Source organism: Gopherus flavomarginatus, chromosome 3 (assembly GCF_025201925.1).
Source record: "Gopherus flavomarginatus isolate rGopFla2 chromosome 3, rGopFla2.mat.asm, whole genome shotgun sequence".
Lineage (NCBI taxonomy): Eukaryota > Metazoa > Chordata > Testudines > Testudinidae > Gopherus > Gopherus flavomarginatus.
The window spans coordinates 28561107-28575700 of record NC_066619.1 but is presented as its reverse complement, the minus strand read 5'-3'; the positions used below and the strand labels follow the sequence as shown (position 1 = coordinate 28575700).

Sequence of the window (14594 nt, the reverse complement as noted above, 5' to 3'; positions counted from 1 at the left end):
TCTATTCCTAAAAGGTTGTTATAAAGAGGAAGGTGATAAATTGCTCTCCTTAACCAATGAGGACAGGACAAGAAGTAGTGGGCTTAAATTGCAGCAGCGGAGACATTAAGTTAGATGTTAGAAAAAGCTTCCGAACTGTAAGGTTAGTTAAGCATTGGAAGAAATTACCTAGGGAGGTTTTGGAATTGCTGTCATTGGAGGTTTTTAAGAACAGGTTAGATAAACACCTCTATCAGGGGTTTTCAGCCTTTTTCTTTCTGAGGCCCTCTGAACAGTCTATAAAAACTCATGGGGCACTCTGTGGCACAACAACGGTTTGTATGTATATAAAGCAGGAGTCAGCAAACTTTCAGAAATGGTGTGCCGAGTCTTCATTTATTCACTCTAATTTAAGGTTTAAACCAGTGTTGTATTGTAAAATAAACAAGATTTTCAAAGTGTTTAAGAAGCTTCATTTAAAATTAAGTTAAAATGTTGATCTTATGCCGCCGGCCTGCTCAGCCTGCTGCTGGTCTGGGGTTCTGTTCACCTAGGCGAGCAGCGAGCTGAGCGGGGCCTGTGGCCGGGACTGCGGCTGGCAAGGGCCCGGCAGCCAGAACCCGAGACTGGCAGCAGGCTGTGCAGGGCTGGTGGCCAGGACCCCGGGGCCGCATCTGCTCAGCCCGCAGCCAGTCTGGGATCCCAGCCTTGCCCACGTACTGTGGGTATCTACCTTCTCCCTGGTTCTGGCCAGGAGCTAGAATGAGGGACGGGGCTCAGGGTTGAGGCAGGAGGTTTGGGTGTGGAGCACTTACCTGGGCAGCTCCCGTTTGATGTGAGGGGTGCAGGTGGGAATGTGTGGGGGGTGAGTGTGAAGGAACTCCCGTTTGGTGCTCAGGGTTGGGGGGCGGTGCACAGGGTGTGGGGGGGTTGGGTATGTGGGGGGGGTGCAAGAGTCAGGGCAGAGGGCTGGGGGCATGTGAGGCAGGTGCATGTGTCAGGGCAAAGGGGTGCTGGGTATGTGTGAGGGTGCCAGAGTCAGGGCTGGGGTCATGGGGAGTGGTGGTGAAGGAGTCAAGCGGAGGGCTGGGTGTGTATGAGGGAGGTGCAGGGGCTCAGGGCAGAGGCCTGAGTGTGTGTGTGTTGACGGGGGGGAGGGGAGGTCAGGGCAGAGGGCTGAGTGACTGCCCCACTCGGAACTCCCTACCCCCTCCTGGGACCCCAACCCCTATCTAAGCCTCCCTGCTCCTTGTCCTCTGACTGCCCCGACCCTTATCCACACCCCGCCCTCTGACAGACCCCTGGGACTCCCATTCCTATCCAACTGCTCCCCGCCCCCTGACAACACCCCCAGAACTCCCGACTCATCCAACCCCCCTAGCACCTTGTCCCCTGACTACCCCCTCCAGAGATCCACCACCCTAACTGCCCCCCGGACGCTCCTTGCTCCCTGGCCCCTGACTACACTGACCCCTGTCCATCTACCCCCCCCTGCTCCCTGACTGCCCCCTCCAGAGACCCCTGCCCCTAGCCATCCCACTCCCTATCCAACCCACCTTGCTCCCTGTCCCCTGACTGCCACCACCCCTTATCCAACCCCTCCCTGGCCTCGGACCCCTTTACCATGAGGTTCCAAGCAGAGCCAGATATGCTGCCCTGCAGGAGCGCGCAGCCCTGCCCCCCAGAGCACTGTGTGCGCGGTGGCAGAGCTCCGGATGAGTGGGGAGTGTGTCTGCCTCCTTGCAGAGCCAAACACTGCCCCGCGGGAGTGCACAGCCGCGGTTCCCAGAGTGCTGCTCGCGCAGCAGCAGTGCTCCATGGGAGGGAGGAAGGCAGGGAAGGGGCCGGTGGCTTGCTGCGCTTGGCAAGGCGCTCCGGCCAGGATTTTTAATGGCACGCTGGAGTCCCGGCAGGCAGCAGTATGCCATTAAAAATCGACTCTTGTGCCCTCTTTGGCATGTGTGCTATAGGTTGCCAACCCGATATAAAGCCAGGGCTGGCGTTAGGAGGTAGCATGCAGGGCAGTTCACCATGGCCCCACGAAGCTAAGCTTCTCAGGCTTGGGCTTCAGCCCTGGGTGGCATGGGTTCAGCTTTCTGCCCTGAGCCCCAGTGAGTCTAATGCTGGCCCTTCTTGATGGACCCCCTGAAATCTGCTTGCGGCCCCTCAGGGGGCCTCTGATGCCTGGTTAAGAACCACTGGCATAATACTTAGTCTTGTCCCAGTAGAGGGGACTGGACCAGATGACCTGTCAAAGTCCCTTTCATTCCTACATTTCTATAATTCAGTGATTCTATAATATTGCTAATATTTCCATGATACAGTATGTATAACTTTTTGTGCTTTTGGCCAAATCTGCCATTGATGTAACTGTGATTTTTTTTGTAAGACTACTTTTGACACTGCCATGACTGTCTGCTTAATAAATCCTGGCTTTCATATTTTGAAAGCAAATATAACTTTAATAATTGCTTTAATAATTAGAAAAAATACTAACAAGAAAAGGCAGAACTTGTAACTCCCAGCCATTCATTCATCCATCATTACCAAAATAGACAGAAGTGCAAAGAATCTAATCCTTAATTGTGTATGGGTAGACATGTTACATAAGATTTTTAAAAAGTTGTTTGCTGCTGTCGATTGGTGGATGGATGCCCTTGTTGTGGGGGGAAGTGGGTGAAAGGACCTCCCCAGCACTCTGTGTTCTCTGCTTCAGTGCAAGGTATTTGTCAGGAAATGACTATTCAGGAGGTGAGATGCAGTTTACTTTGGTATTTCTGCCCTCAAGCAACTTGATGTTTCCTCATCAGTTCATTATCTGCTATTGTATCTTCCTGTCCTCCTCTTCTCTTTGCTGCAGAAACTTTCAAGAATTTCACTCCCTTTGTCTACCCTACTTTCTGGCCTCTGGTATAGGTAAAATAACCATGTCTTCCTTTTTATTCCTCTTCCCCCCCCCCCCCCCCCCCCGCCTTCCTTAGGTTAGCAGGTTTCTCAGTGACTGTCAAAGTCCTCTGTGCCATAGCCTGTTGAGGGTAGATGCTATACAAAAGTACAGAACTTAGTTTCTAATGATAGAAAATAAGGTAGCTATGTCAACTTAATGTTCCCAGAAAGACAATGTCTGACAAACTCACACAGATGGTAAGCAGCTTTTCTCCTTATTTCTGGATTTGGGGATGGTGAGGAATAGGTGGGCCCATTCTGTTGAAAAGGTGATTATTTAATAACTGATTATGCCATTGAAAGTCCTAACTCCGGAGATTATTATCTTGAGCGCATATTCCCAAAGGCGATGAAGGCATTGTTCATGAGGGTAGAGGAAAACCTGATAGATATGTTGTCTTGCTGCTTAGCTGGATGATCCCAGAGTTGCTACTGAAAAAAGGGATTACTGCTTTTACAGGATTTCCTTGCAAATCATCTTTGCTTTGTAATATTCATGCCAAATGAGAGTGCCCTGTACCAAATGTTCTCTGAAACAATGCCAGATGACGTGAGAAACGTCCACCTTAAAATTAACTAGTTTTTAACCCTGTGAGACACAAGCTTAAATGTCTTGAGGCTTTGATCTCTGTAAATCACTGAATACCTTTTTCTTTTACCTCATGCACGATAATTTCAGTAAGAAAATGCCTTGTACTGTACTGAATACATGCTGTTTAGCCAAAGATGCCTATTCAATACCGTAAATACATTTACTTGTAATGCTGCACTAGCATGGTGTTTGTTAATGCATATGGGAAAATGCCATGAAATTACTGTGCTTTGTAGGTGCTGGCAGATACAGTATGATGTAAATGCCTTGGCTCAATTGCTCATGCTTTGAACACTCAATAAAAATGCTTTTTTTTTTTTTTTAATACTGGGTTTACATGTTTTAATGGTGGTATATTACTTATTTGTATCACTGTAAGGGTTTAACTTTTTTGCTTGCTGTTTATCAACTCTTTTGTGGCATATTGTTTGGGTGTGGGTGGGAGTGGGGGTGTGTGCATTTTGGTAATGAAAGAAGGAAAGCAGTGGCTAGGGAAGTTAGCAGAGACAGAGAAAGCGTGACAGATAGTGGAGATAGAAAGAGGAGGTCAGGTATCTGCAAATAGGAAGGTCTAGGTGGTTGTACGGGATGGTGGAGCTATGAAGATGAGAAAAAGGAATTGAAATTTTTTACCTGTAGCTATATCTGACTGTTTATAAGCACTAGTAGTGACAGCCAGTCATACATGGAAGAAAGTTCCACAAAGCCCAGTCTGGTGCTTCCATTGTGTCCGCCAGAGTCCCTGGCATAACCTGCACGTCAACCTGGGTTTTGAACAGGTCCTGGTTCTTGGATAGGGATGGGCCAGTCTTCTCATTCTTGTCATGGCTGTGGATCTCCTCTTCAGTATCAGCGTTGTCCACCCACAAACCAAGTGATGGAGTTTTGGAGAAGCTCTTTTCAAGTTCATTATAAAAGGGCAAGACCTTATAAGTGATCCCAACAGTACTGTTGTGGTCCTTCACATGTCTGTTGTCTCGTCTAAGTTGCTTACCCTTTTTCCAGCACTCCTCTTGTCTTTGGAGTATGTACACCTAGCCATCTGCTTATGTAGCTGCTGGTAAGTCATGTCACTTCAGCAGTTATTTGACAATTAGAACTGCACATGTTCTTCATCCCACAGAGCAGTGAAGTCACTGGCCTCTGTGTGAGACCAGGCAGATATAAGTCATAGTGATGAAAACACAAAAAAGTTTTGATTCTCATGTATTTGTAACAGGGTGAATAAAAATCAATGATTTTTTTTAAAAGGATTTTTTTATTTGAATCAGGTTTTTTCCTCAAAAAAATCTATCTAAAGATAGTTTTAATTAAGATACGTTATAGCTCAAAAATATCGCCTCATGGAATAAAGATTATTAATTCTGTAGTATGAGACAATATATTCATGTAATGTTTAAGAAAATCCACACTGATTTGTACCGTAAAAGTGGCTTCTAATTTGGACCTCATGCTTTTGCCAACAATATTTGAATAGGCTTATACTTATGTCCCAGAGGACTGCAGAACAGTTCAGTGTAGATAGCACACCAGACAGGTCACCTCACGTGTGTAAACAGTGCAGTGTGGGGCAGCAGCAGAGATGACTACTTGCACTAGTTTAGTTAAACTGGAAGTGGGATGCATCCACACTGCCATTAGATGCATTTAACTTCCACTGATACAGAATTGCATTGGTTGTGAACTGAAGTAGCACCTATTGATTTTTGAGACTAGAGAACCATTGGTTAATATTTCAATATAATAGAAACTCTTTCTGCATCGGAATCTAAATATACCTCTGCCCCAATATAACGCTGTTCTCGTTAGCCAAAAAATCTTACTGCTTTATAGGTGAAACCACGTTATATCGAACTTGCTTTGATCTGCCGGAGTGCGCAGCTTTGCCCCTCCCCTCCCACTCCGAGCACTGCTTTACCGCGTTATATCTGAATTTGTGTTATATTGGGTCACATTATATCAGGGTAGAGGTGTATAAAGTAAATGTTCTTTGTTAAAATTCCTATATAGGTTTTAGTTATGAAACTTAATTATTAGGTTTTTTGTTTGTTGTTTAATTTTGCAAATAAACAGATCCAGCAGAGATCTTTGTATAATTTTTTTTTTTTTTTTTTACAATAGACAAAACGTTTCCTGCATCTCAAATAGCTGAAAGGATTTTCTTAAAACTCCTCTGCTTTCCCTGCCCCTCCCCAAAAGGGTGTGTTGGGGGCAGAGGGGAAAAGAAACCAACCCCTGGGCCAAGACCAGATACAGGCAATTTTAAAGAAGCGTTTTCAGGAAGCTTATATGTATGTTAAAGTGGAGGTTTATAATACAGATTCTGAGCAATACAAAGCCTCTACTATAACACAGGTGACTGTTTAAATGGGTCCAACCAATGAGTTTAATCCTCCAAAAACACCACCATGTGCATAACTTTACTTAAATGAACTGTCCCATTACCACAATAGGACGACTTATATCTGTAGAGTTATGCACATGTAAGGGTTTGCAGCATTAGGTCCAGGAAGGCGATGCTAATAAACTTTAAATGGAGTAAGTCAGAATATCTCAAGAGAGCTAATTAACACATGACTTTAAAGTATACTTTATAAAGGGTTAGTTATTTCTCCAAACAGGTCACCTGGACCTCAGTTTCTTCTATTCTTCTCCAGTGAAATCAGTAGCCTTTACTTGATGCTGTGGGTAACTGTTTTAAAGTTCCATTGGTGTGGAGAGAGGAAGGGAAGAGAGAGTGCCGATTGGATCTGTCTTCTCTTCCGCTATCATCTGTCCCAACTTCTATCAAAGCAGGTGATTGATTTCCCTACCTCTCTGAAAGGGGAAACAAATTTAGGAGGCAGAAATGGGACTAGACAGTCACATTTCTTCCTGTGTCTGATTATGCTTCAGTGTTGAGCCAAGGAGAAACCAGACCTATCTTATCTACCGCAGGATGAATCAGACCCCAGGCAGTCCATTTCCTGAGTGCACTTGAGGAGGTGGTGCTAGTACGCAGTAGGTCCAGTACAATCTAGGGATTTTCTTGACCCAGTTGTTTCTCCCTCTGTGGACAGCAGTTGTTTGCATCCGGGTAGTTTCTGGTTTGTATCTCACATGCCTCCATTAATGCAGGATTTTGGAGGTGCTCTGGTTCTCTGGCCATTACCAGCTGCAGAGGGCCTTGGTAAAAGTACCCCTACAGCACATGAACAGCAGACTGACCGTGTGCTCCATCACCTACTGCTGATGCTGAGAATTCGTCATATGACATAGCATACGGCAGGGCTTATTTTTGGTTTTGGGATAGTGATTGCTTCATCTTCAGAGGTAAAGTTACCACCTTTTAAGTTATTAGTAAGGACCATTTAAGTTGAGAGCATTTACATTTTCAGAAGAAAACTCTGTTAATTTCTAAACAAAGAAAAAAAAATCCTCCATCAGCACTAAGAGTTTCATTCTCAAAGCAACATTCCTGAAGTTTAGCATTTGTTTCAGCCATTAGGGATGTCCTTTACCTGCCCAGGAATGGCCTTGATTCAATTTCCCTGTTCTGTTCTCCAAAATGTAAAAGTATTTTGAGTGTTAACTACGTGGCAGCCTGAGATCGCATGTACATCTAGTCTTTTGGCTTTTCTCTATGCTTCTGTTCAAGGTAAATACTGTAGCTATAGTTGATATCAAGTTGTGTCAGCATTTCCATTATAAAATCTGTTTTTTTAAGGAGTTTATAACTTAACTGTTAAAAAATTCTCTGGACTTCCTATGAATTTGGCATCCAAGGTCCCAACCTGAGAACGCTTAAAGGAAAAGAAAAGACTAGCTTAGAATGCCTTTTATACACATGTAACTTAGATTTAAAACAAAATAAAAAGGAAGAAAGTAATCTGGCAAGAGATTGGGTATTTTAAAAGACAAAAATGACCATAATTGTTATCTTTGTAAATTGGCTACTGCATATCATGGTATATTTTTCATACAGATTTTATTTATCCATGCCCAGTAAGTTTTACAACTTATTTTTAAATTTACAAAGTCTCATGCAGGAGTGACTTATCTCTTCTAAATGTGTATTTATACAATAGACCAAGATTTGGAAAACTTTACTTGGATACCTATTGACAGGAAGACTTAAGCCTGCTAGTCAGAGTTAAATATAAAAGAGCAGAGGAGGCCCACAAGGGAGTGGCTGAGGCAGTACTGTTTCCACCACCTTCTGTTGTTGGGACATCTGCAATTGTCTGTGGATCTTACTTGGATGCTCCAAATTTTGTATCAGTCTCTAGTTTATAGGCAGGTTATGAACTTGAAACTTCATTCCCGTGTAACTGATATAGAGGGCATTTTTTTATCAGTTTTCTTCCCTGCTTCCAGAATCGTTTGTCTGCTGTGAAGCAGAGAAGTTTCTCCTAGTCAACCTCTGTTTTTGGAGCGGTTAAACTTGCTCCTATACAAGTCCACTTCTTGCTTCTGCCTCTGCTCATAGCTTTCCCAAGCATCAGCAGGATGAAATTAACGTGGTTATCAATAAAAGCAGCAAAGAATCCTGTGGCACCTTATAGACTAACAGACATTTTGGAGCATGAGCTTTCGTGGGTGAATACATGCATCTGACGAAGTGGGTATTCACCCACGAAAGCTTATGCTCCAGAATGTCTGTTAGTCTATAAGGTGCCACAGGATTCTTTGCTGCTTTTACAGATCCAGACTAACACGGCTACCCCTCTGATACATGGTTATCAATAGTTTCCTTGATATCCTGAAGGATTATGAATAGCAAGATTGAAACTAATCAGTCTTGTTTTTGTTATTGGTTATGAGCAACTGCAGTTACTGGATTTGTCTGACACAGGAAGATAGATTTGTTTTAGGCATGCTTCACATTTAGAAGGTTATCTTTACAAACAAAAGGCCTAGAAACCAGTTTTAAAAAATGCTTAAATTCTGCAGAAATCTCTGGTTTTAGTCTGTTGTGTTTGCCTTGCCGGAAAGATATTCCCACTTCCCTTAAGCAAAAGTAGAGTTTTCAAGGCCTACCATAGACTGTAGCTGGTAAACTGTCAAGTACAGATATTTACATACCGGATTATGTTGACTCTGAAGTATGTGTTGCATTTTACTGTGTCAAACCTGTATTAATTTACAAGAATGTATGAGTTTTAACTATTAATTTGTTTGAATATCAGTTTTAGCTTGGTATTCAGTGCACGTTATCATGTGTTGCTTGGTAATTTTATGAACAATTTTTGTGTAGGCTCTTTTGTGTGTGTGTGTGTGTGTGCGCGCGCAAGAAACTTCATTTTAAACAGATTTATCCTCTTACTCTTCACTTTCCTAAAATAGCAACCATGGTTGTGGTGCTTTTTATTTTTTCAAGCAGATACAATGCATGGAATTTTCTCTATTAACTTGTGCTCCCCTTTCTCTATAGCTGCCCACTCTCTCATTGCTGGGGCACTGATAGAGTTCCATTTTGCATTTAAAATGGAGATTCAGTCTCTTATGTGAAAAATACAGCATCATCAAATTTACAGCACTTATTCTTTGACTGAAAAATGAATTTACAAGTAAATTCACTTCGATGTTCAAATTAATTATAGAGTAGATAAACATACTTTTTTTTCCCAAAAACATCTATAAAAATTGGATTATATTTAAATTTATTTTATTTATTTTGCTGTTTTTAATTTTTCTTTTTAAAAATAAACCTATTTAAAATTAAATCTGAAAATAATACAAAATATGTTAAGGCCCATATTTATTACAGTCTCTTAAACCAAAAAATAAATATGCTGAATCCATGACTGAGCCTCTATCAAAATCTTTGTGTTAAAGGCTGCTTTTTCTATATAAAGAATGAATCAAGGGATAAAGATAACTTTTGAGATAATACTTTAAAAATATGGCACAATAGGTCATGTACCATATTAAGGACTTAATCTTGTGGGGGGCCTAGGGACTGTGCTACTGGATACCCTAGACTGGTAAAGTCATCACAAAGTTGGGACATACCTCAGACACCAGGAGACACTTCCATGTTTTTCTTCAGGGTTATCCATGGAACCTACCTACTTACTCCTATTTTATAGCTTTTCATTACCTGAGCTCTGATTTTCTTAGTTCTCAAATTATGTCTCCAGCCACCATGGAAATTTACTCTCCAACTCATGGAAGACTACTGGTCTGCCCAGTAACTACCAGCCCTTGCTTCTTGAAGTGTCTGTCTCTTTGCATGAGTACACAGTGATACAGACACACGGGAATGCATTAATATCTCAACGGCCTATAAGCAAATAAAATACTGAAGTGCAAAAGGTATGTGGGTTACACAAGCAGAGGTCTTGTTTTGTTAGTGTTTTTGTTTTGTCTTTCTGGGGGTAATGGTTGGGTGTGGCCGGGGAATTATGTAACAAGGGGAGAAGGAGCAGAGTATGCAACCAGAAAGGAGCAGCACTGGTATCAAATCAGGATACTATGAAAGAACAACATTCTTCAGAGAGCAGCCTCTAGTGTTGATTTTAACACCTGGAGACTGGGAGGGGGGGAAAAAACCCTGCCGTGCCACAGGTCCTAAAAAGATTCTGTACGGAATATTTTCAAGAAAATATCTGTACCTCCAAGTAAAGAGGAATATATGCCAAATGTAAACAGTGCAACAAAGAGATGCAGGACTTGGCTGTCAGAACGAAACAACATTATGAAAAATGCTCTTCAGAAGGCAATGACTTTGAAGATGAAGTGCATCTCTGAACAGTCTGGGTCAACTGGTTAGTAAAATTATTTTTCCATTATTATGGACTGCCTACTGTGTTTTACTATGATAAATGATAGCTTAGATTATTGTCCATAAATTTATGTTTTGGGTGGATTACTTATGAATTTCAAAATGTTTATGTTCAAAATAAAATCGGTATGTTTGTGGAGTACTTATCAATTACCATTTTTGCTCTTGCGGCTGGACTTTTCAGATTTTTTTTTTTTTTTGCTCAATATAATCATATATCCTAGGTGTAGCTTTCCTGTTTAAAAGTAAAGTTTTATTAAGCAATTTATGAATATTAACATTTTAAGTGTTCTTTCAAACTGTTTGAGATGTTGCTAGACATAAGGATTTAAATAGACTTAGATAATCCTTATGATTTATTTATTTATTAATTTCCTTATAATACTTGGTTTAGATTAAATTATATCATTTAAACAGTGGTACAAACCTCTGCAATAGGTGGAATCTTTCATTTACAATATCATTTTTTTAAAGCTATCTTGAGTAATACTCAGTGAGTTAGTGACTTTTTTTTATTTTTTTTTAACCATTTTTGTTTCAGGGTCCATCTTAGACATGAGAGATTATGAATGCCCATCATGTCTACATCTTAAGTCATCTACTGGTATCACCAGCAGCATTGCAAGTAAGCATACATCAGATGGTAAACTACTTTTATTCTCCCCCAAGATGTACGGTGGAATTCAATGATCGACTTTTGAACTATTTATTAAGAACTGGCCTTTCTGATGACAATTCATGAAGAAAATAGTAATAACACAGATGGAATTATCACGCCACAGTAGTCAACGTTGGGCTAAAGAGAAATGTGGAAGATATCCTGACTATACTGAAACATATTTGCATACCCTTGAATAAATTGCAGAAAGATTGCTGCTATATTATTGATTCTGTTGCAATTTTGAAAGAACTTGAAGACACACTGATGAAAGAAAAACCCAACAACAAAGTTCTGTTGCAGGCTGTAAAGAAGCAGATGGATTAAGTGCTTACTCCTCATTTTCTTGCCAATATTTTCAACCCAGAATACCAGGGTAGATGGCTAATTGCTAAAGAATATGATGCAGCTGTGACATTGGTGACAATGAGATGCCCATCAGTCATGCCAATAGTAATGACCATTTAAGCAGCTAATATTTTTTTAAAAAAAGTTAATCATTGGACTGGTGGATGTCGTTAGCTAAGCACATGTGCAGAGTTTGTTGAAGTGCTGAACCAGCTTTTGACAGCAGTAGCCTCGTCAACAGGCGCAGAAAGAATATTATTTCATTTGAACTAATTCAAAGTTGGAAAATCTATTAGGAGTTGAAAAAGCTGGAAAACTTGTTTGTTTTCTCTTCCTGTCTCTGAATAAAAACAGGGAGGCAGGAGGGGATGAAATCAACTATTTTTGAAAGTCTGAAGGACAGCCTAAGTAATTTAGGAGACTGTTCTCTCATTTTCAAGAGAGTTGGGCAAGTAGGGACTTATGCTCCCAATACTTTTACTTAAATGTATTTGAGAAGTTTCCCAGGCTGCCCTGAAATCAGTTTAATTCAATGAGTACAATTAATCTCTCTCTGTTTAATAAATCATTTAGTTGTAATTGTGACACATATTTTGATAAAAGATGTTTATGTATCCAAAACATCTCCGGTTATTTTGTTTAATAAAAATACATTTTATATACAGTTTTATGTCTTTAATTAAATTCCAGTTACTGTCCTAATGCACTTGACACAAATAATGAGAGAAGTTAATTATTCATTTTCTAACATACTAAAAATGCACAATTAGTAAGAATTTGAAAATATTAAGTTATATAATTGCTTAAATAAATGTGATAATGTACCCTTCTAGGTCAAAAAAAAGATGTACCAAATGTAGTATAAAGATTCTGCTTAATTGTAAATCATCATGATTTAATGGTTATACCAGCCAATGAGAGTGCCCCTTTTTTAGAAAATATCTGAAGTACAAATGGACAGGATTGATTTGATTTAAATCACTAGTCAGGAAGACTCAATTTAGTCATGGTTTTCTACATAAAAGTGCATTCTTATTGGTGGTTATAACCTTAATACATATTTTTCATAACTCAGAAATTAGATGTAGGTTTCATTTTTACAAGGTATACACTATACATTTTTAAACTGATTTATTTTGAAAACTTTTCAGATTAGTTTTATAGCTGTATCAGAAAATGAATGATTGTTTGGGCATTTCATTTACCAAAGATAATTGAAGCAGATATTTCTGAAGTCATTGGGAGGTGAACTACCTCCAATTCAACAGATGGGTACCCAGAAATCACCTACTACAGGACAGGTCTAACAAAGAAAATGATAGAACACCACTGGCCATCACATACAGCCTCCAGCTAAAACCTCTCCAGCACATTATCAACGATCTACAGCCTATCTTGGAAAACGATCCTCACTCTCACAGACCTTGGGAGGCAGGCCAGTTCTCGCTTCCAGACAACCCCCCACCCGAAGCAAATACTCACCAGCAACTACACACCATACCACAGAAACTCCAACTCAGGAACCAATCCCTGTAGCAAACCTCGTTGTCTGCTCTGTCCCCATATCTACTCTGGCGACACCATCAGAGGACCCAGCCACATCAGCCACACCATCACATCCGCCATTAGCCACACCTGCATATCTACTAATGTTATATATGCCATCATGTGCCAGCAATGCCCCTCTGCCATGTACATTGGCCAAATCAGACAGTCCCTACATAAAAGAATAAATGGACACAGATCAGACATCAGGAATGATAACATACAAAAGCCAGTAGGTGAACACTTCAGTCTGCCTGGACGTTCTATAACAGATATAAAAGTCTCTATCTTGAACAAAAAAACTTCAGAAACAGGCTTCAAAGAGAAATAGCAGAACTAAAATTCATTTCCAAATGTAACACCATTAATTTGGGCTTGAATAGGGACTGGGAGTGGCTGGCTCATTACAGAAACAGCTTTGCCTCTCCTAGAATTGACACCTCCTCATCTGTTATTGGGAGTGGACTACATCCACCCTGATTGAATTGGCCCTGTCAACATTGGTTCTCCACTTGTGAGGTACTCTCTTCTCTTCATGTGTCATTATATAATGCCTGCATCTGTAACTTTCACTTATGCATCTGAAGAAGTTGGGTTTTTTACCCACGAAATCTTATGACCAAATAAATTTGTTAGTTTTTAAGGTGCCACTGGACTCCTTGTTGTTTCCAGTTCAACAGGTTAATCATTAATATTTAGAGGATTTTCTTGCCATGCTATATTAGGAGGAGAACATCACCAGACAGACATTTAAATTGTTTTATTTAACTAAAACAGCAGCATTATGGATTCTGGATTTTTTTCTTCAACAGGAAACTTACAGTATTTTAACAAAAAAGCATATGTCTCTCGCTTCTCATATTTATCTCCAGACTTCTCCTTGTCCAAGTCTATTCCGCTCCGAACAATTTTCTATTCATTGAACTTTTTGAAACTTTGCACTCTTAGAGAGGGGTAAGGGATTGACCACTGTGTGCACAAATTTGCAGAGGGACAATAGAGTTGAGGTCTATTATTTCTCATCTCTATTTATTTTTAATTTGGATTTTTTATTTAAATCGGATTTTTGAGGGGAAAAAAACTTCTTAAAATTAATTTTTTTTCCATTCTGCAAAGGGAAAAGCTCATTAAAACTGATGATTAAAATTGCCTTGATTTAAATTAATTCACCTGTTAATCTTTTTCTTTGTCCCAATTATCTAATAGAAGTACCTCCATTTCACAGAATGCTCATTTTACTAGTATAGCTCTCCAAACTAATATATTAATTGCAATTTAAAATCCAGATTCACCAGTGAGTTTTGGGAGCTTTGTACTGCTCAATCACGTCAGCATGATGGGGGAATATACAAAAAAAAAATCCAGTATTTAAAAATCAATGTAGTCTAGTCGGGGACTACAAACATTAAGATGCCTTAATCCTAATCCTATAGTTATTTCATTGTCACTGCAGGGCAGAGTTAAGCGTGTTTGGGTCATTAACTGTATATTTTTAACATATTTGGATTTCTTTTCAGTGTAATCTTAAACCCAGGAAATGTAGAGTTATGCATTTTTTAAAATTATTATTATTTAAGATAATTGCATCCCTGTAATTTTTTTTTTAAATCTTAAATTACTGATACCTGCTCTCAACTAAATTCCATCTTTTAAGTCTGGGAATCATATACTCTGTGTAAAGTCTTCAGAGAGTCTTTTAATTGTGTGTACAGTATCTAGTACAATGGGGTTCTTTCTGATCATTGATTGGGGACAAAGTA

General features: G+C 40.1%; 1 protein-coding gene across 2 annotated transcripts in view; it reads left to right on the top strand.

Moving 5' to 3' along the window:
* Positions 1 to 14594, top strand: part of RICTOR (RPTOR independent companion of MTOR complex 2) — a 178028-nt gene that overhangs the window by 24027 nt on the left and 139407 nt on the right. Inside the window, exon 3 of one of the 2 annotated variants that reach the window (XM_050946854.1) lies at positions 10825 to 10908. The exons of the other annotated variant lie outside the window; for it this stretch is intronic. Within the exon in view, the coding sequence (XP_050802811.1) occupies positions 10825 to 10908 (84 nt within the window). The remainder of the gene's footprint in view (positions 1 to 10824; positions 10909 to 14594) is intronic. 2 annotated transcript variants of the gene reach the window in all.